The sequence below is a fragment of the Sus scrofa genome, chromosome 15 (genome assembly GCF_054392235.1).
Source record: "Sus scrofa isolate SSC_HxYL_T2T_F1_AM1 chromosome 15, Sscrofa_HxYL_maternal_Yorkshire_Landrace_v2.0, whole genome shotgun sequence".
NCBI lineage: Eukaryota > Metazoa > Chordata > Mammalia > Artiodactyla > Suidae > Sus > Sus scrofa.
The window spans coordinates 45497046-45517056 of record NC_139397.1 but is presented as its reverse complement, the minus strand read 5'-3'; the positions used below and the strand labels follow the sequence as shown (position 1 = coordinate 45517056).

The 20011-nt window shown below is 35.3% G+C and overlaps 1 protein-coding gene across 9 annotated transcripts in view; it reads left to right on the top strand.

Moving 5' to 3' along the window:
* PTPN4 (protein tyrosine phosphatase non-receptor type 4) overlaps nt 1-20011 on the top strand; it is a 190332-nt gene that overhangs the window by 18859 nt on the left and 151462 nt on the right. For all 9 annotated transcript variants that reach the window (XM_084999633.1, XM_084999636.1, XM_003133309.5 and 6 more), the window contains exon 2: nt 10454-10608. Coding sequence is in view for 4 of the 9 variants with exons in the window: in XM_003133309.5 (XP_003133357.2) it covers nt 10471-10608 (138 nt within the window). In the remaining 5 variants the exon portion in view is untranslated. The remainder of the gene's footprint in view (nt 1-10453; nt 10609-20011) is intronic.

The window sequence follows — 20011 nt, the reverse complement described above, 5'->3', positions numbered from 1 at the left end:
TGACACAATACTATAATCTGAAATACATTCCATATTCCAGTTTCTCCAGTTGTCCAGACAAGTCCTGTGTGTGTGTGTGTGTGTGTATCCCATTCATGACTGGATCAAGACTGACTATGTTAAGTGTCTTAACGAATGTTTTATTCTTTTGCATTTGGTTGTTTCGTCTCTTTTAATCTAAAGCATTTCGGGGAGTTTCCGTTGTGGCTTAGTGTTTAACGAATCTGACTAGGAACCATGAGGTTGCGGGTTCCATCCCTGACCTCACTCAGTGGGTTAAGGATTGGCGTTGCCACGAGCTGTAGTGTAGGTCACAGCCATGGCTCCGATCTGGTGTTGCTGTGGCTCTGACGTAGGCCGGTGGCTTCAGCTCTAATTCAACCCCTAGTCTGGGAACCTCCATATGCCACGAGTGCAACCCTAAAAAGAAAAAAAAAAAAAAAACCTACAGCATTTCCTCAGCCTCCTATGTCTCCTCCTCCATCTCCCTTCTTCCTTATCCCCTTCACGTTTTTGAAGAGTCCAGGCCAGATTTTTGTAGAGTGTCCCTCAATTTGGATTTGTCTGATTGTTTTATTTATTTTTTCATAGTTAGATTCAGGTTAAACATTTTTGGAAGGTGTATTACACTTTTGGAAGGTATATTTACATTTTGGAAGGTATATTATATTTTTGGAAGGTATATTATATAGATGTTGTATGTATAACATCATGGTGCCTGTGATAGTTTTGGTGAGGTTGAATATGATCATTTGGTTAAGGTGAAATTTGACGGATTTTCCCTTTTGTAACTAAGTAATCAGTGGGAAAATACTTTGATGTTATGTGTGTATCTTATTCCCCAATAAATTTTTGCCCAGTGATTTTAGCATTAATTGATGATTCTTGCCTGAATCAGTTATGATAGTTGTAAAATGGCAGTTTTCTATTTGTGTTGTTTTACGTTTATCATTCGACATTACTTTGAAGAGTTATTCCCTCCCTCACCTAAAAAAATTAATATCAGTTTAGACCTATGGATTCTTGTTTTATTGATAATATTATATATTCTAGTTATTATTTATTTTGGCTGGTGGGAGCCCCTTTTAATTGCCTCTCATATTTTTGATTTGTTCCCATCAGATTTTGGGACTTCTTTACTTAGTGGCACAAGATGTTTAGTCTGACCTTGTATTTTCCCTACCCCAGCTCTGGAATAGGCCATTTCTCCCAAGGAGTCCTGGTTTCTTTTAGTGTGGAATAGTTTATAGGGCATTATATATGTTCAGTGTTATTGGATTGTTTTTGCTTTTAGGTTCTAGTAGTGGACAGAGATAGCAAATATATATAAATTTAAATTTTTTAAAGTTTAAAAAAATTAAAGTATAATTGATATACAGTATTGTGTTACTTTCAGGTGTATAGCATAGTGATTCAGTATATTTGCAGATTATCTTCCATTATAGGTCATTACAAGATAATGGGTATAATTCTTTATATAGTATATCTTGGTTGCTTATGTATTTTCTATACAATAGTTTGAATCTCTTAATCCCAAGCCCCTAATTTATCCCTTCCTCCTTCTCTCCCTCCTTTGGTAACCACAAGTTCTTTCTATACCTGTGAGTCTGTTTCCGTTTTGCATATACATTCATTGTATTATTTTTTAGAGTCCATGTATAGTGATATCATACAGTATTTTCTTTCTCTGACTTATTTCATTAAGCATAACATTCTCTAAGTTCACTCATGTTGCTGCAAATGGCATTATTTCATTCTATATTTATGGCTAAATAATATTCCTCTTCAGCTTTTTGGAATAATTTGAGATGGATAGATATTAGCTCTTCTTCATATATTTTGTAGAAGCCCTCTGTGAAGCCATCCAGTCTTGGACTTCTGTTTGCTGGTAGTTTTTAAATTACAAATTCAGTTTCACTTATTGCTAGTGATTGGTATGTTTGGATTGATTCAGCCTTGGAAGATTGTATGTTTCTAGAAATTTATTCAATTATTGGTTGTCCAGTTGGTTGGCATATAACTATTTGTAGTATTTTCTTATGGGTTTGTATGTGTGTGATATCAGTTGCAGTTTCTTCTCTTTGAATTCTAATTTATATAGGTGCTCTCTTTTTTTCTCAATGAGCCGGACTAAAGGCTTATTCATTTTGTTTATCTTTTCAAAAAACCAGCTCTTTGTTTCATTGATGTTTTCAGTTGCTTTTTATTTTGGCCTCCATTTATTTATTTCTTGTGATCTTTACTATTTCCTTCCTTCTGCCTTTGGAGTTTGTTCTTCTTTTTCTAATTCCTTTAGATGGTAAGTTAGTTTGTTTATTTGAGGGGTTTTTTTGGTTTGTTTCTTGGCCTGTATCACTCTGAACTTCCTTCTTAGAACTGCTTTTGCTCTGTCTCATAGATTTTGGAAAGTTATATTTTTATTTTTCTCATCTCTAGGTATTGTATGATTTCCTGTTTGACTTCTTCATTGATCCAATGTTTTTTGTGGTTTTTTTTAGCATGCTGTTTAGTCTCCACGTGTTTGTGTTTTCTCATCCATCCACCCCACTCCCCAGCCCCTGTAATTGATTTCCTCTTTCTTTCCTCCCTTCCGTCCTTCTTTCTTTCTTTCCTTTCCACACCTGCAGCATATGAAGTTCCCAGGCTAGGGGCTGAATTGGAGCTGCAGCTGCCAGCCTGTGCCACAGCCACAGCTGGGATCTGAGCTGTGTCTGCAACCTGCACCATAGCTCATGGCAACACTGATCCTTAACCCACTGAGCGAGGCCAGGGATCAGACCTGCATCCTCATGGATACTAGTCATATTCATTTCCACTGTGCCACAATGAGAACTCCTTAAATTTCTCGATACTTGTTTTGTGGTCTAGCACGTGGTCTGTCCTGGAGAACATTCCATGTGCACTTGAAAATAATGTGCATTCCACTGTTTTCAGATGGAATGTCCTGTAGATACCTGTTAATTCGAGCTGGTCTAATGTTGGTCTAACTTAAGACCACTGTTCCCTTATTGATTTTCTGTTGGGGTGGTCTGTCCATTGATCTAAGTGGGGTGTTAAAGTCTCCTGTTACTGTTGTATTTTGAACTTCTCCCTTTATGTCTTTTAATATTTGCTTTATATATTTAGGTCCTCCTATGTTAAGTGTATATATCTTAACGAATGTTTTATTCTCTTGTATTGCTCTCTTTATCATTATATAATGCCCTTTTTCATCATTTGTTATATACTCTTTTTAAGTCTAATTTGTTTGGTATGGGTATTGCTACCCCAGCTTTCTTTTCATTTTCATGGAATAACTCTTTCACTCCTTCACTTTTAGTCTGTGTGCTTCTTTAGCTCTGAACTGAGTCTCCTCTAAGCAGCATATAGATGGGTCATGTTTTAATCCAATCATATCTTTTGATTGGAGCTTTTAGTCCACTGACTTTTTTTGATGGGGGGGTCACATCCATGGTGTGTGGAAGTTCCTGGGGCAGGGATCCAATCTTCTAACCTGTGCCACCGCTGCAACCTGAGCCACAGTCGTGGCAGTGCTAGATTCTTAACCCACTGCACCACCAGAGAACTATTAGTCCATTGATATTTGAAGTGATTATTGCTAGATATACTTATTGACATTTTGTTACTTATTTTCTACTTTTTAAAAATTGTTATTCTCTATTCTTCTTTTAGTTTCTTCCCTTATGACATGATGGTTTCCTTTAGTGGCATACTTATTTTCCTTTCACTCGATTTTTCTTTATTTTTTCGTAGGTTTTGATTTGTGGTTACCATGGGGTTTGTATATGTTGACCTGTAACTATATCTACTTGTTTTAAACAGATAAACACATTCGGTAAGATCCACATTTTTTACTGCCTTCCCCTATATTTGGTGTTTAAAAAAATTTTTTTTGTTACTTTTTTATTTTATTCTATTTTTTGGCCATGCCTGTGGTGTACAGACGTTCCTGGGCCAGGGATTGAATCCCATGCCATAGCAGTGACCCTGAGCTACAGCAGTGATAATGCTGGATCCTTAACCTGCTAGGCCACCAGGGAACTCTACATTTTGTGTTAATGTCATATTTGACATCTTCATGTTTATCCCTTAACTGTTTATTGTAGTTTTGGTCGATTTTACAGTTTTTATCTTTTATTTTTCTTACTGGCTTTCTTAAGTGGTTGATCCAAAACCTTTACTATATATTTGGCTTTACTGGTGGGGTTTTTTTTCCATTCCTATAAATTCCTCTTCTTGTAGCCTTTTCTTTTCCACTTAGAGAAGGCCCTTTATCCTTTCATATATGGTTACTTTAGTATTAATGAACTTTTTTAGTTTTTGTTTGTCTGAGAAGTTATCACTCTGAATGATAATCTCACTGGATAGAGTATCTAGGTTGTAAGTTTTTCCCTTTCAGCACTTAAATATATCATGTGGGAGTTCCTCTTGTGGTGCAAAGGTAAACCCGACTAGTATCCATGAGGACTTGGGTTCGCTCCCTGGCCTCACTCAGTGGGGTTGGCAATCTGGCATTGCCTTGAGCTGTCGTGTAGGTCACAGACAAGGCTTGGATTCCATATGGCTATGGCTGTGTTAGGCTGGCAGTGACCCCTAGCCTGGGAACTTCCATATGCCACACATGTGGTCCTAAAAAACATAAATAAGTAATTAAGTAAATAACTAACTAACTAACTAACTAAATAAATAAACTCCATTCTGGCCTGCAAAGTTTCTCCAGAAAAATTAGTTTATAACCTTATGGAAGTTCTCTTGTATTTGACTCTGTTTTTCTCTTGCTGCCTTTACAATTCTTTCTTTAACTTTGGTCATTTTAATTTTGATGTGTCTTGGTGTGGGTCTCTTTGTGTTCCTTTTATTTGGAACTCTCTGTGCCTCCTGCTCCTGAATATCTGTTTCCCTCTTCAGATTTTGGAATTTTTCAGCCATAATTTCATTAAATACGTTTTTGACTCTTTCTCTCTTTGTTTTTTCCTTCATGACCCCTATAATGTGAATATTATATGCTTGATGTTGTTTCAGAGGTCCTTAAACTGTCCCCATATTTTTAAAAATTGCTTTTGTTTTTGCTATTCCGATGGAGTGATTTCCGTTATTCTGTCTTCATAATGCTTAGGCGTTCTTCCTTATCACCAGGTCTGTTGTTAATTCTTCTAGTGTGCTTTTCATTTCAGTTATTGTATTCTTTAGCTCTGACTGATTCTTCTTTGTATTTTCTAATTCCTTATAAAGACTCTCACTGTGTTAATCTATTCTCTCCCCAATTTCAGGCAGCATTCATACTACTAATGCTTTGAACTCTTTCTCTGGTAAATTATTTATTCCTCTATCAGTAGTTGATTTTTTTCAGGGTTATTTCCTTGTTCCTTAATTTTAAACAAATTTCTCTGTCTTCTCCTTTTGGTTAACTTTCTCTGTGTCTATGAAATCTGGTAAAACATATTATATATCCTAGTCTTGAAGGGAGGTACGTGTGTGAGAGCATCCCTGTGCAGTCTGGATATATGCCATGGCTTTGGTGGGAGAGCTGGATCTGAAGTAAACACAGGTCATATCTTCCCTCAGGGTAGATTCACAGCTATCACCTTGGTAGGAGATGGGGCTGTGGATGGAGGTGCTAGAGCTAGAGCTAGCTTTGAGCTAGACCTTCTGTGTTCAATGGTTGTCACTGCCCTCTTTGGTATGGGGTCGGGTCCCAATGTGCTGGAGCAGAAGCCCTAAGATTTGGGTCCAAGGTGGTTCTATTCCCTTTAAGAGTGCACTCATCACCTTCTCACCAATGGCACTTTTGTCCCATAGAGGAGCAACACTGAAGCAGAAGGGACCACTGAAGGCCGGGGCATGTGCTAGGATGGTCCCTGCATGCCAGTCAGAGCTCAAGACAGCTCCCCATTCACCATCTACATTAGCATCAGCAATGGCTGCCCTCTCCCTAGTCAGATGCAGTGTCTTGTCCAGGCCAGCTCTATCCCTCCTAAGTGTATGCTATTCTTGGCAATGGCAGCCTTTTCCCTAGTGCTGTAGCTAAATGAGCCAGAGCAGGTGCTTTTTGCGGGTTGGGGCATGTCCTGGAGTGGTCAGAGGAAACCAACCAGAGCCCTGGGCAGTTTCAGTCGGCTTCCTCTGTCTTGTTCCTGGGAGTGAGCAAGCCTGTGTGTGTGTGTGTGCGCACGTGCTCTTTAAAAACAACCCTATAGGTTTGGTTTTTTACAGGACTCCTGTAAGTCCCATTGGTTTTCACACTAGCTTAGGCAATTTGCCTTTGTGATATTGAACCCTAGGGTTGGAGTGTCCAATATGTGGTCCAAACCACTCACTTCTTGGGAAGGATCTCTGAGTTCATCATGTCCCTTTCCTCTTCTGTGTCTCTTCCTAGGGTTGTGGGTCCTGACCTGATTGCTTCTCTTCCTTTCCTACACAACTCCATGTGGATCTTTCTTTACAGCTGCCATGGTAGAAGAGTCTTTTTGCCAATCTTGTTTGCTTTTCCTGAGGATTGATCCACATGTAGGTGTGTTTTTGATGTGTTCATGGAGGGAAACTGAACTGAATTTGTTAATTAGTTCCAACCAGACCAGTTTTAGTACAGTTGTTCTAACTCCTTATATTTACAGTTTTTGTAATTTAATCTTTTTACATTCTTTTATGTTTTCAGTTTCTTTTTGTCTTGGAGTCTGAAATGTGTCTTTTGTAGAAAGCATATAAGTAAAGCAGAATTTAAAAAAGGATCTATCCTGCCAAGTTTGCATTTTGAATTTTTATCCCATTTACATTTATGTTGTTATTGGTAAGGTAATGCCATCTTGCTAGTTTGCTTATGTCTTTTGTCCCCTTTTTTTCTAGATTCCTCCATCATAGGCTTTTTTTGTTTTAAGTAGATATATTAAAGCTTGCCATTTTTTTTCCTTTGTTTTTGGCCACACTGTAGCATACTGAGTTCCCAGGACAGGGATCAGATCCAAGTTGCAGTTGTGACCTACACCACAGCTGCTGCAGTGCTGGATCCTATAATCCATTGTGCCAGATGGGGAGTGAACCTTTGTTCTGGTGCTGCAGAGATGCCGCCAATCTCAATGTGCAACAATGAAAACTCCTAGCCTGTCATTTTAATTCTGTTGTTTATTTTACTATATCATTTTGAGTTTATTTGTTGGAACAGTTGTCCCTCAATATCTGCAAGGGATTTGTTCCAGGACCACCTGCAGATACTGAAATCCACAGATATTCAAATCCTTTATACCTGGGGTTCCACATCTGAAGATAGAGGCAACTGTGTATTTATTGAAAAATTTGTGCATGTAAGTGAACCTGCATAATTCAGAACCATGTTGTTAGAGGGTCAACTGTCATCTCCCTGTAAGTTTACATATAACCATTTAGTTGAGGATAAATAGAAGCTTAATTTCAGTAGTACTTAAAATTACTCATTTAGCTCACTTTCCCTTCTCTTCCTTTGTACCATTGTCATACGGATTACATTTTTTATACAATATAAGCCTGCAAACACAATGCTATAAATATTGCTTTATGCAGTTGTCTTTTAAAACAGATAGATAAAAAAGATGTACAAATGCAAAATAAATTTATACTGTTGTTTATATTTAGCCATGTAGTTACCCTTAATGGTAGTCTTTATTTATTCTTGTGGATATTAGTTATGATCTAACATAGTTTCATTTCATCTTAATTTTTTTTCTAGAACAGATCTACTAACAAATTATTTTTGTATATTTGGGAATATCTTAAATTCTCCTTTAACTGTTAGCTTGTTGGATATTCAGTTCTTGTTGATTGTCATTTTCTGTTAGTAATTTGAATGTGTCATCCTCTGCTTCCTGACCTTCATGTTTCCTAATTAATGTAATTGATGTAATTGAGGTTCAGTTGTACGTGATGAGTCGTACCTCCCTTGCCGCTGTCAAGATTTTCTTTTTCTTTGGTTTCTAACAGTTGTTCATATTTCCTCATTCTTTATTCTCTCTGTTTCTCAAACTGCTACCTTCAAGTTTGCTGTTATATTGGCTCAAATCTGTTTTTAAATTCTTCTATTTAATTTTTCAGTTTTAATTGTTTTAGCTACAGAATTTTGAATTGTTTATTTAAAAAGTAAGTTCTAATCACTTGTGATAGAACATGATAGAAAATAATATGAGAAAAAGTGTACATATATTTATGACTGGGTCACATTGCTGTACAACAGAAATTGACAGAACATTGTAAATCAACTATAATTACATTTTTTAAAAAAATGAAATATATATCTCAATACCTTAAAGTAACTTCTGTGTTTTTACTTATATTTTATAATTGGCATGATATTGTTCTCATGGTTTCTTTTAGTTCTATAGTTGTGGTTTATTTTATTTATCATATTTAATACTTTATTTTTTAACCATTTTTTTAAAGTTTTAAAGCTTTATTGAATTAGAGTTGATTTACAGTGTTGTGTTAATTTCTGCTGTACAACACAACAGAGTAATTCTGTTGTACATGTACACATATCCATTCTTTTTCAGATTGTTTTCCCATATAGGTTATCACAGAATATTTAATAGGGTTCCCTGTGCTATTTTATATATATAGTAGCATGTATATATTAATCCCAAACACCTAATTTATTCCCCCTGCCATGTTTCCCATTGGGTAGCCATAAGTTTGTTTTCGAAGTCTGTGGATCGTTTCTGTTTTGTAAATAAGGTTTTGTATTTTTTATTTTTTTTAAGATCCACATATAGGTGATTTCATATGGTATTTGTCTTTCCCTATCTGACTTACTTCACTTGTATGATAATCTCTAGGTCTATCCTGGTTGCTGCAAATGGCATTATTTCATTCTTTTCTTATGGCTCAGTGTTTGTGTGTATGTATGTGTATGTGTCTATGTATATATACCACATCTTCTTTATCCTTTCCTCTGTCAGTGGATGTGTAGGTTGCTTCCATGTCTTGGCTGTTGTAAATAGTGCTGCAGTGAACATTAGGATGTGTGTGTTATCTTTTAGAATTACGGTTTTCTTTATATATATGCCCAGGAATGGGATTGCTGGATCTTATGGCAGCTCTTTTTTTAAGGAATCCTTACACTCTTCTCTACAGTGGCTGCACCACCTTACATTTCCACAGTGTAAGAAGGTTGCCCTTTTCTCTGTACCTTCTCCATTATTGTTTGTAGACTTTTTGATCGTGGCCATTCTGAATGCTGTGAGGTGATACCTCATTATAGTTTTGATTTGCATTTCTCTAATAATTAGTGATGTTCAGCATCTTTGCCTCTGCTTTTGGCTATCTGTATGTCTTCTTTGGAGAAATATCTATTTAGATCCTCTCATTTTTTGATTGGGTTTTAAAATATTTTATTTTATTTTATGAATGTCTGATAATGTCCTTAGTTTCATGTGAATGATAATTTTGGGGGACTGTAATTCTGCGTTTCAGTTTCTTTTAGAACTTTGAAGCTACATCTTCATTGTCTTAACATCAAATGTTACTGATAATGATATGATATCTGTTTTTCTATAGGCAGCCTTTTTTCTCTCTTAGGTTAAAAAATTGAGAAGCAAAGATCCATAGCTTTAAGTTTTGTATTATTTTTGTTTTCCTTAAGAGTAATAAGAATAGTTCTATTAGACTTAGCTTGAATTTGAGGTTAGTTAAAATTAAAAAAACAAGAACTAATAAACTGTTGTGTTTCCATCAAATCTTAAGCTTAAATAAAAGGAAAGGCTCTTCAAAGTTGAATAACCTTCACTCCTTGCCATTCTGCAGTGTTTTTAATGCATGCACCTTGAAGTAATGCCCGGCTTCTGAGGTCATGTATTCTTCTTCCTCCTTTTTGGCTACTCCTAAATTGTATATATGGGTTTGTTTGTTTGTCTTGCCTTTTGTTTGTTTGTTTGTTTGTCTTAGAGCTTCAGCCACAGCATATGGAAGTTCCCAGGCTAGGAGCTGAATCAGAGCTGTAAACAGCCACAGCCATGCGGGATCTGAGCTGCATCTGCAACCTATACCACAGCTCACAACAACACCAGATCCTTAACCCACTCAGCAAGGCCAGGGATTGAACCTGCATCCTCATGGATGCAAGTCAGATTCGTTTCTGCTGAGCCATGATGGGAACTCCCTAAATTTATATATTTTAAGTTGGACTATGACTTCCTCAGCAACTTGTGTATAGTTCAAAATAACTGTAATTGTAAAAAAGATGGTAAAATTTTTAGAGATTTAAATTTTTTTTAATTGTGAAAAAACTAATTTTAGTTTAAATGATGAACTCTATGTGGTATTTTCTTTTATACCTTTAATTCTTATCTAGGTGTTTCAAAATTTGTAATTGCTTTTCACCTAAGTATTAGTTGAAAAATATGTAATAATTTTCTATCTCTTAATGTAATACATTGTATCTTCAACTGTCATTTTATTAATAAAACAGTTATTTTTTATTTTTTCAACTCAGACCTTGTGTGGACAGTAATGACCTCACGTTTCCGATTGCCTGCTGGCAGAACCTACAATGTACGAGCATCAGAGTTGGCCCGAGACAGACAGCATACAGAGGTGGTTTGCAACATCCTTCTTCTGGATAATACTGTACAAGCTTTCAAAGTTAATGTAAGTATTTTATGTGTTTTTAAATTTTAATTGTCTGGTTGTAAGTCTGAAATTAGATTAAATTTTAAAACTGAAATTGTTTAATTGCAGAACAATTTGAAAAGCCTTATTCAATGGAAAAAGTCTTGTTAGTTTGGGTTTGTAACTGCCAAATACATGTTCCAATTCAAACTGGGTCTTTTTAAGAGGTTCCCAATCCAGCAGTTCAATTTTAATAGAGCAAATCAATAGTATGTGGTCAGTTTTTAGAAATGTACTTGAGGGTGCTTCAAAGGAATTTTTCCAATAATTATTTATACACTTCATTGTGATCTTATTGTACTGTCTATGAAGAAGAGTTTTGCTAAACAAAGTAGCCCTGATCTTACCTGAATTTTATCTGAAATATTATTCAACAAATATTTATTCATTCTATTTGTGTCTAGCTTCATTTGTTCAACATTTTTTTTTGACTTTCACCATGTGGTGTGTTAACAATAATTGGTTCATTTTTGTTGCTGTATAGTACTCTCCTGTGTGACTATATATACTACAGCTTAATTATCCATTTATTTATCACCATTTATTTGTCTAGTTTATTGTTTGTGTATATTTGGGTTTTTTACACTTTAGGCTCTTATCAGTAATGTTGCTGTGAACATTGTTATACATGCCTTGGTATATAGAAGGGCATTCCTCTTTTTTATTTAAAAAATTTCAAACCTACCAAAAAATGAAAAAATAGTGTAATGAATACCCATCTATCCTTTTCCTAGATTTACCTGTTAACATTTCACTCATTTCCTCTTTTGTTTTCTCTGTGTGTTTTCAGAACCTTCTGAAAGTAGGTGGTACACTTGTGTTTTAGCAGCCTAAACATCTCATACCACTCTGCCATTATCACACCCCAAAACGTCACACAATGAAAATAATAGTATCTAAAATATAGTCCATATTGGAACTGGAATTCCGCATTCCTCATTTCCATTAGAGAAACATCTTCATTGTTTCCTGCTCTGTTACCCAGGTAAAAGACTTTGAAATCTTTAGGTAATATAAAATATTAACTTTATGAAATCCTGCTAAACATGACAGCATGAATGGACCTTGGCATCATGATGAGTGAAATAAGTCACACAGAGGAAGGCAAATACCATGTGATTTTAGTCATTTGTGAAATCTAAAAAAGATGAATTCATAGACTCACAAAGAGTAGAATGGTGGTTGGTAGGGGTCAAAGGAAGGAGGAAATGGGGAGATGTTCAGACTTCCAGTTTTAAGACAAGTTCTGGGGATTGATCTAATGTATGGCATGGTGACTAATGGCAACAATACTGTATTACATACTTGAAAGGTGCCAAGAGAATAAATCTTAAATGTTCTCACCACACACACACACACACACCCACACCCACACCCACACCCACACCCACACACCCAAAAGGTAGTAATGTGATGTGGATATACTAACTTTAATGTGGTAATTATATGAAGTCATCTCATCACACCTTAAACTTAAACAATGTTAGCTGTCAATTTTTAATTAAAAAATTAAAGTTTTAATCTTTACCCATGTCTTAAAGATTTTCTGTATATATTACTGAACAGGATTACTAATTGATCTTCATTGTCCAAAATTCCAAGGCATTCATCATTGGAAAAGAGGCCATAGAGTAACAGCTTTAAAAATATTATCTAACATACCCAGTTTTCCCATAAGTTACATATTTAATTTTTATTGTATTCTGACATTTGTTAATAGATAGTTGGAGTATTGGTTGCCAAGCAGAAATAATATTCATTGAAGAGAATTCTGCTTCATAAAAATTTCTGATTAATGGAAACACCCATGTATTAGAAAATTGATGTAAGCAAATAAGCCACTTTTTCCTGTTATTGACTCATTAGATATTAGTTAATACTTAATTAGTTAATATTAGTTTTCATGTTAACTTATAGTTCTGAATTTGTTTCAAAAGTTTTTAGAAAGATTTGCTGTGTTTCCCATCTAGCATAATTTTCTTTTCTTTCTTTTTTTTTTTTTTTTTCTTTTTTTGTCTTTTTAGGGCTGCACCCGCGGCTGTTCGCAGGCTAGGGGTCAGATCAGTGCTGTAGCCGCTGACCTACACCACAGCCACAGCAACGTGGGATCTGAGCCACATCTGTGACTTACCCCACAGCTCATGGCAACACTGGATCCTTAACCCACTGAGAGAGGCCAGGGATCAAACCCGCATCCTCATGGGTTCCTGTTGGGTTCATTAACCACTGAGCCACAACGGTCAGTCCTAGCATAATTTCCTGTTGGGCATTTTAGTTGGTAATAGCATTATGTTTTTCAGTGTAGTAATCAATGTGCTATCTAATTACTTTTAGGAAGATACATACTTAGTGTATTTATTTCGTGTGTTTACATTTAGATCTTTTAAATACATGTTCTATGTTTAAAACAGGAATTCTATAGACTTGAGTATATTACTAGAAATTTCTATACCATTACTTCAGGTCATCAAAAACCTTCAGAGGAACAGTATAAGAAATTGATGATTGCATATGTAGTGTTCTTCTGGGTGTTGGGACTGGAATCATTCAGAGTGTCTGAGTTGGTTGCACTTTTGTTGTAGATCCTGCGTATTTTAATCTATGTGAATGGTTCCCTAGTTATGCAGAGTACAGCCTGTGCAGCAGTTTATGATAGCCTGCAATTGGTAGGGGAGTTTGAACCTGTGATATTTATTCTCTTGTGTCCATCAAGTACTTTTAAGTATCAGAAATCCCCCTTTTGGTTAGCTGCTAGGCTCACCAGTGCCATTTGTCTCATCAGAGCTTTTCCTTTATATTTTCCTGAGAGAAATTGATGTACTAAAAGAGTTGATACAACTTTCTCTTTCTCTGTTGTGGATATAGGCATGAGATAAACCCATTAGTGTTGCTTCAGTTTCAGGTTCTCTTTTCACAGCCATTTAGTTTGCTGTAGCCAGCCACTAGAGTTGTCTCCTTCATGCCCTAAATTCATCATCAATTCACCAAAAACATATTTCCATTAAATACTTTAAAATGTACAGTATCCATACTACATGGATTGATTTCACCAACCTATGAGGATTTTCTCCCCTAATTTTTGTTTGTACTTTTAGTACAGCTATTTAGCAGTAGTCTGTGTGATAAGGACAGAACCATCCTGTTGCAGTTAACAGGACTGTGCAAGAAATTACCCCCAAACCTAGTGGCATGTTTACTATCCTCAGGGATTCTGTGAGTCAGGAATCCAAGAGGGATGACTTATACCTGCTCCATGCTGCTTGCTCTCAGCTGGAAGATTCAAAGGCTAGAGGATAAAGTCATTTGAAGGCTTATTCACTCCTATGACTTACCTGAGACCTTAGTTGGAACGAAAGCTCCTGTTTATCTCTCCTCCAATTTCCCTGGCTTCTTCACAGCGCAGTGGCTGCCTCCTAAAAGTAAGCATACTCAGAGAGCACCAGGCTGCGGCTGTATTACCTTTTCTGATGTGGCCTTGGAAGTCACATATTGTCACGTCCACGATATTCCATTTGTTAGGGCTATCACAAAGTCACACTTACAGTCAGGTAAATGGAAATAGATTGTCTCTTAATGAAAATTGGCAATGCCCCAAAGGATGATGTGGGTTCTGAAATATTGCTGTGAACTTTTTGGGGAAGGTAGTCTGCCAGTATGTCTCCCTGTGGAGGCTTCCATCTTACCACAACCTCTTAACGTAACTCTTCCTGCTTTCTGCCTGCATACATACTTAAGAATGTTCTCCCAGAACTGTCTCCCTTGATATTTGAAGGATGGCTGACATCTTAGAGGTCAGACATTAGAAGAAGGTTTAATTTTTACTGTCTACCTTTTGTATCATTTAAATTGTTTTTCTGGGCTTCTGGGTTTTACATATTTATATGTGGGTGTATATGTATAAAGTTGACGTATATAGAGTTAATATTTAGAAAAACAAATAATATTCAAAATGTATGATAATTTATTTAGTACACATGATTCAGTGAACAATTCCGAGGCACTTCGTAGGTAGGGCAAAAGAAAACTTATGCATTCAGGATTTTTGTTTTCATTTTTGTTCACATTGTATTTTTCCTATTTCTTTTTTGTTCTCTTTCGTATATGTCTCTTACGTAGTCAATAAAACATAACTGATAATATTTTTATTGAAGTACAGTTGACTTATTGTGTTAATTTCAGGTGTACCACATAGTGATGCAGTTTCTTTTGTAGATTATATTCCATTATAGGTTATTATGAGGTTTTGGGTATAATTCCCAGGGGCTATACAGTAAATCCTTGTCATTTGTCTGTTCTATGTATAGTAGTTTGTATCTCTTAATCCCATACCCCTAATTTGTTCTTCCCCTTTGGTAACCATACATTTGCCTGTGAGTCTCTTTCTGTTTTGCATATACATTCATTTGTATTATTTTTTAGATTACACGAGTGATATCATACAGCAATTGTCTTGTCTCACTTATTTCACTAAGTATAATATTCTTTACGTCCATCCATGTTGCTGAAAATGGCAATATTTTATTCTTTTTATGGCTGAGTAGTATTCCATTATGAGTACATACCACATCTTAATCCAGTCATCTGTTGATGGGTACTTGGGTTGCCTTCATATCTTTGCTATTGTAAATAATTCTACTATGAACATTGGGGTGCATGTATATTTTCAAATAAGTGTTTTCTTTTTTCTCAGATATCTATCGAGGAGTGGAATTTTGGATTATATGATAGTTCTAGTTTAAGTTTTTTAGGGAACCTCCATACTGTTTATCCATAGTAGCTGAGATCTCACATCAAGCTGCTGCATACTGTGGCCCACCAAAAAGGCAACAAATAAAAAATGTTGTTGCCATGGTGTGCAGCAGCTTGATGTGGGATCTCAGTTCCCAGACCAGGGATTGAACCCAGGCCACAGTGGTGAAAGTACTGAATGCTAACTACTAAACCACAAGGGAACTTCTTATTTGTAGACTTTCTTTTTTGGCAGTGGGGGTGGGGCGGGGGCTATCTTTTTAGGACTACACTCAGGGCATATGGAACTTATTTACTTGGAATCATTTTACAATCATATTTGTAAAGAAGAATAGAATTGGGAATTTTTTTTTCCCGGTTATTTTTCCATTAACTTTATTTTTCGTATGAGAAAGTTTAGGGTCATTAGGTTACTTGGCAGGTCAGTGGCAGAGCCAGTAATATGTATATGTATGTGTATGTGAGAAGGTCTGTTTAGACCTCTTATTTTCAATACTTTATTATTTTACTATTGTTTATTTATATTATTTCTTGCACTACTTACTATCATTTACACATCACTCAGATTCCCTGAGAAATTTTTTGTTTTCACATTTATTGGTTTATTTATGTACACAATTTAAAAGAATTATTCTATTAAGTGTTATAACAAAAACTAACAACTTTTCTGTTGCTCCTTATAGATAACCACATTTGGCACATTTAGTTTTTCTCTCATGTTTGTTACCATGGTTCTAAGGAACACACGTTGTTTCTGGTTTTGTCTGCTTTGGTTTTTGTTATTCATAATATATATTGACTTTGGGAGTTCCCATCATGGCTCAGTGGTAATGAACCTGATTAGTATCCATGAGTACACAGGTTTGATCCCTGACCTTGCTCAGTGGGTTAAGGATCTGGCGTTGCCATGAGTTCTGGTACAGGTTGCATATGCAGGTTGGGTCTGGTGTTGCTGTGGCTATGGTGTAGACTGGCCGCTGCTGTTCTAGCCAGGGAACTTCCATGTGCCCGAAGAGTGGCCCTAAAAAGACAAAAAAAAAAAAAGACTTTGGAGGATGAGACTTTAGATGTCTTATACCTCTCCAACCTACTCCATATGCACATACTTCCTCTCTGTCATCCTCTGAATAAACAAAGTGGTTGTATGATAATATTTGCTCAGTTCAGAATTTCTCCTCCCTAGAGAGAAAACCTTCACTCATCCATCTGGAGTTTGTAGAGCCCTGACTAGGTCTTAGAGCTGAGTGAGAGAAGGGGACTGAGAGGTTTCAGCTTTTCAGTAGGTAAACTTCCACTTATGTAGATTTTTCCTGTAAAGTTTAATTTAAGCAATTTGTACTTGATGTCCCTGCATCCAGATTATTACTGGGTCATTTTCTTCAGAGAGTAAATCTCTAGTTCTTGCAGTTGACTGGCAGTAGCAAGGGACCAGTGAGAGATGGTCATGGAGACTGGTGCTTCTAACAAAGACTTGCTCTGATTGCTGCCTTCACTGTCATTGTCGTATGTCTTATGTAAACATTTGTGTCGTCTGCCTCGCTTAACCTTTGACATCTTTCAGATTGATTTTCAACAACGTCTACTCTGAAGGTAAATTTACTATTTACCAAGGTTTTTTGAGTAAAATCAGATGTTAAAAGGGAAGCAGTCATATTTAGCACAAAAAAGTGTAATAATTTGCCAATTGACATAGTGTTTGAAAATTCAAACACTGTAGAATGTGAATGTGATAGTTCATTAATCTTTTTTGTTTTGCTTTTTTTCCCCTAAACTGTATCATATTAAGCACTAGAAAAGTCTTTATCAATTAGATTTATAGTTGTGCACAGTCTTACAATATTTCTTGGTTTACTTTTTTGATGGTGTTGTTTTTATCAGGCATGTATAGTTCTTAGGTCATACATAAGTCTTTGCTGAAAAAGGCATTTACTTCTATTGAAAGATTTCCTAGGCAGTTATCCAGTAATGCATTGATAAGTTTTTATTTTGAAGATTTACTAGTTCTGTGATTATTCACAAGTTGCTCTACCTTTCTGGGTTGCAGACTCTTCATTTGTTACAAAAGACTGTCTGCCTTGCATGGGATATTTGGATTAAATGAGAATATTTGTGAAGTGTTGTTTACATGTCTGATTCATATTACACATTTAGAAAGGTTGATTCTTCTTTCTTTCATTGCTTGGGATCTAGTCAACCTATTCTCTACTTCCAGAAATGTTTTCTTAGAAGAATACTATTATTAAAATTTCATAAAAAGACAGTCTGCTCATTGCTTTATACGTATATATGATATTTTTCATGTTTGTACTGTTGCACATGTACTGTTTCCAAAACCCAGTTTGTTTCTGGAATATTGACTAAAAATATATGCACATGGCAATTTTAAAAATACAAATTTATTCTTAAAAAAGTAAAGAGAAAATAGTTGTCAAATATCACATTTTTGAGAATTAGATAATTTTTAATCTTAGTACTGGTACAGTAAATTAAATTGTCATTGTTCATATACTTTAATGTCAGTTATTTAGTATCTACTATATATATTATGGGAAAAATTTTAGAAAATAGCTGTAGGCCATTAAAATTTTGATAAGTATTTGATAAGTATTCTATTTAGAAAGATTCTGCAACTTACTGTCCCTACCCTAGAAATTATGTATAGTTTTTTGTTTATTATAATATATATAATACATGTTATACAATGCATTGCACAAGTCTTCAGTATACAACTCGATGAATGTTTATATATGTATTTATCTGTGGAACTACCAACAGATTAAAGCATTGAATACTTCCTTCACCAAGTAAGATTCCATTGTGTCCCTCTAGGTATTTCTTACTCCATTATAACTCCTTTTTTAACTTTTTTTTTTTTTTTTTGGTGTCATACTGTATTAGTGATTACCTCAGGAATTCAAAATGTGTCGTGACTTAGAGAACTCTACTTTTATTTATTTATTTAAGATTTTTCCTGTTTTTTGTTATAGTTGATTTATAATGTTCTATCAATTTCTGCTGTACAGCAAAGTGACCCAGTCATATATATATATATATATATATATATATATATATACCCATTCTTTTTATCACATTATCCTCCATCATGTTCCATCATAAGTGTGCTATACAGCATGATCTCATTTCAGAGAACTCTACTTTTATTTAGTACAGTTGACTCTTGAATATCACAGGTTTGAAATGCATGGTTCCACTAATACATGAATATTTTTCTATAAATACATACTACAGTACTACATGAACCACATTTGCTTGAAACTGTGGATATAGAACCGTGGATGTGGAGAACTGACTACAACTTTTCAACTGTGTGGGTGGTCAGTGCCTCTAAGCCCCAAGTCGTTCAAGGGTTACTTCTACACTGTTCCCCCTGAATGCAAAAACCTTAAAGCAATTTAAATTCATTTACTTTCCCTCTGTTTTTTTGCTATTGTTGTGTATTTTTACTATCCTCCTATGTTGTAAACTTTGTAAGACTTTGTAATTATTGCTTTAAACAGTCAATAGTCTATTATATTTCCCATTATATTTATACTTTTTGCAGCTATTCATTTCTTATGTATCCATGCTACCATCTAGAGTCATTTCCTTTCATCCTAAAGAACTCCTTTTATTATTTTTTAAAATAGGGTCTGTTATGACAGAGTCTTTCAACGTTTTGTTTGTTTGGAAATGCATTTAGTTACTTCTTGTTTTGGAGGATATTTTTGCTGGGTATAGAATTCTATGTTGGTAGTTTTTTTTTTTTTTCTTTGTAGTTTAAAGATGTCATTTCATTGGCTTTCATAGCTTCTCTTGAGAAGTCACCTTTTATTCTTATTGTTGTTCTTGAGCAGGACACGAGATGTGTCCTTTCTTTCTCTGTTTTTAAGGTTTTTTTCCTCTTTATTTTTTTATTTTTAGTTTCTTGTCTATCATATGCCTAGATAGGGTTTTGTGTTTGCATTTATCTTGCTTGGTATTCACTGAGCTTCTTGAATCTGTAGGTTGATATCTTATAAACTTTGTAAACTTCTTGTCTTTTGCAGATTTAAGTATTGCTTTTGACCCAGGTTTTCTTCTCTTCTTATGGGCTCCAGTTACATATATTAGACTGACTGCATCTCACATCTAACATATGTCCTCTTCTGTTGTTTATAATTTCTTTCTGTGTTTTGGAAAGCTATTAACCTGTGCTTAAATGTGCTAATTCTGTTTTTACAGTGCTTTTTCTTCTGTTAAAACCATCCAAGAAATTCTTTTGTTTCACTCATTATATTTTGCAGTTCTAGAATATCTATGTGATCATTTTTGTAGATTCTAATTCTCTTGAAATATTTCATATTTTCATCCATTTTCTGTGTTCTGCTTCTCTTTAGTATATTAATCATAATTATTTTGAAACCCTCACATATCAAGACCAGTATTTAGATCACTCATAAGTCTGTGTATTTTTGTTGACTGTTTTGTCTCTTGATTATCATTCACTTTCCCTGCTTCACGTATTTACTGTTTAGCTTTATATGATTGAAATTGTGAGTGTAATGTAGAGTAGCAGGTAGCAAACTGTAGTCCATGGGCCAAATCCAGCCTGGTGGCTGTTATAGTGTGGCCCTTGGAGCTAAGAATGGATTTT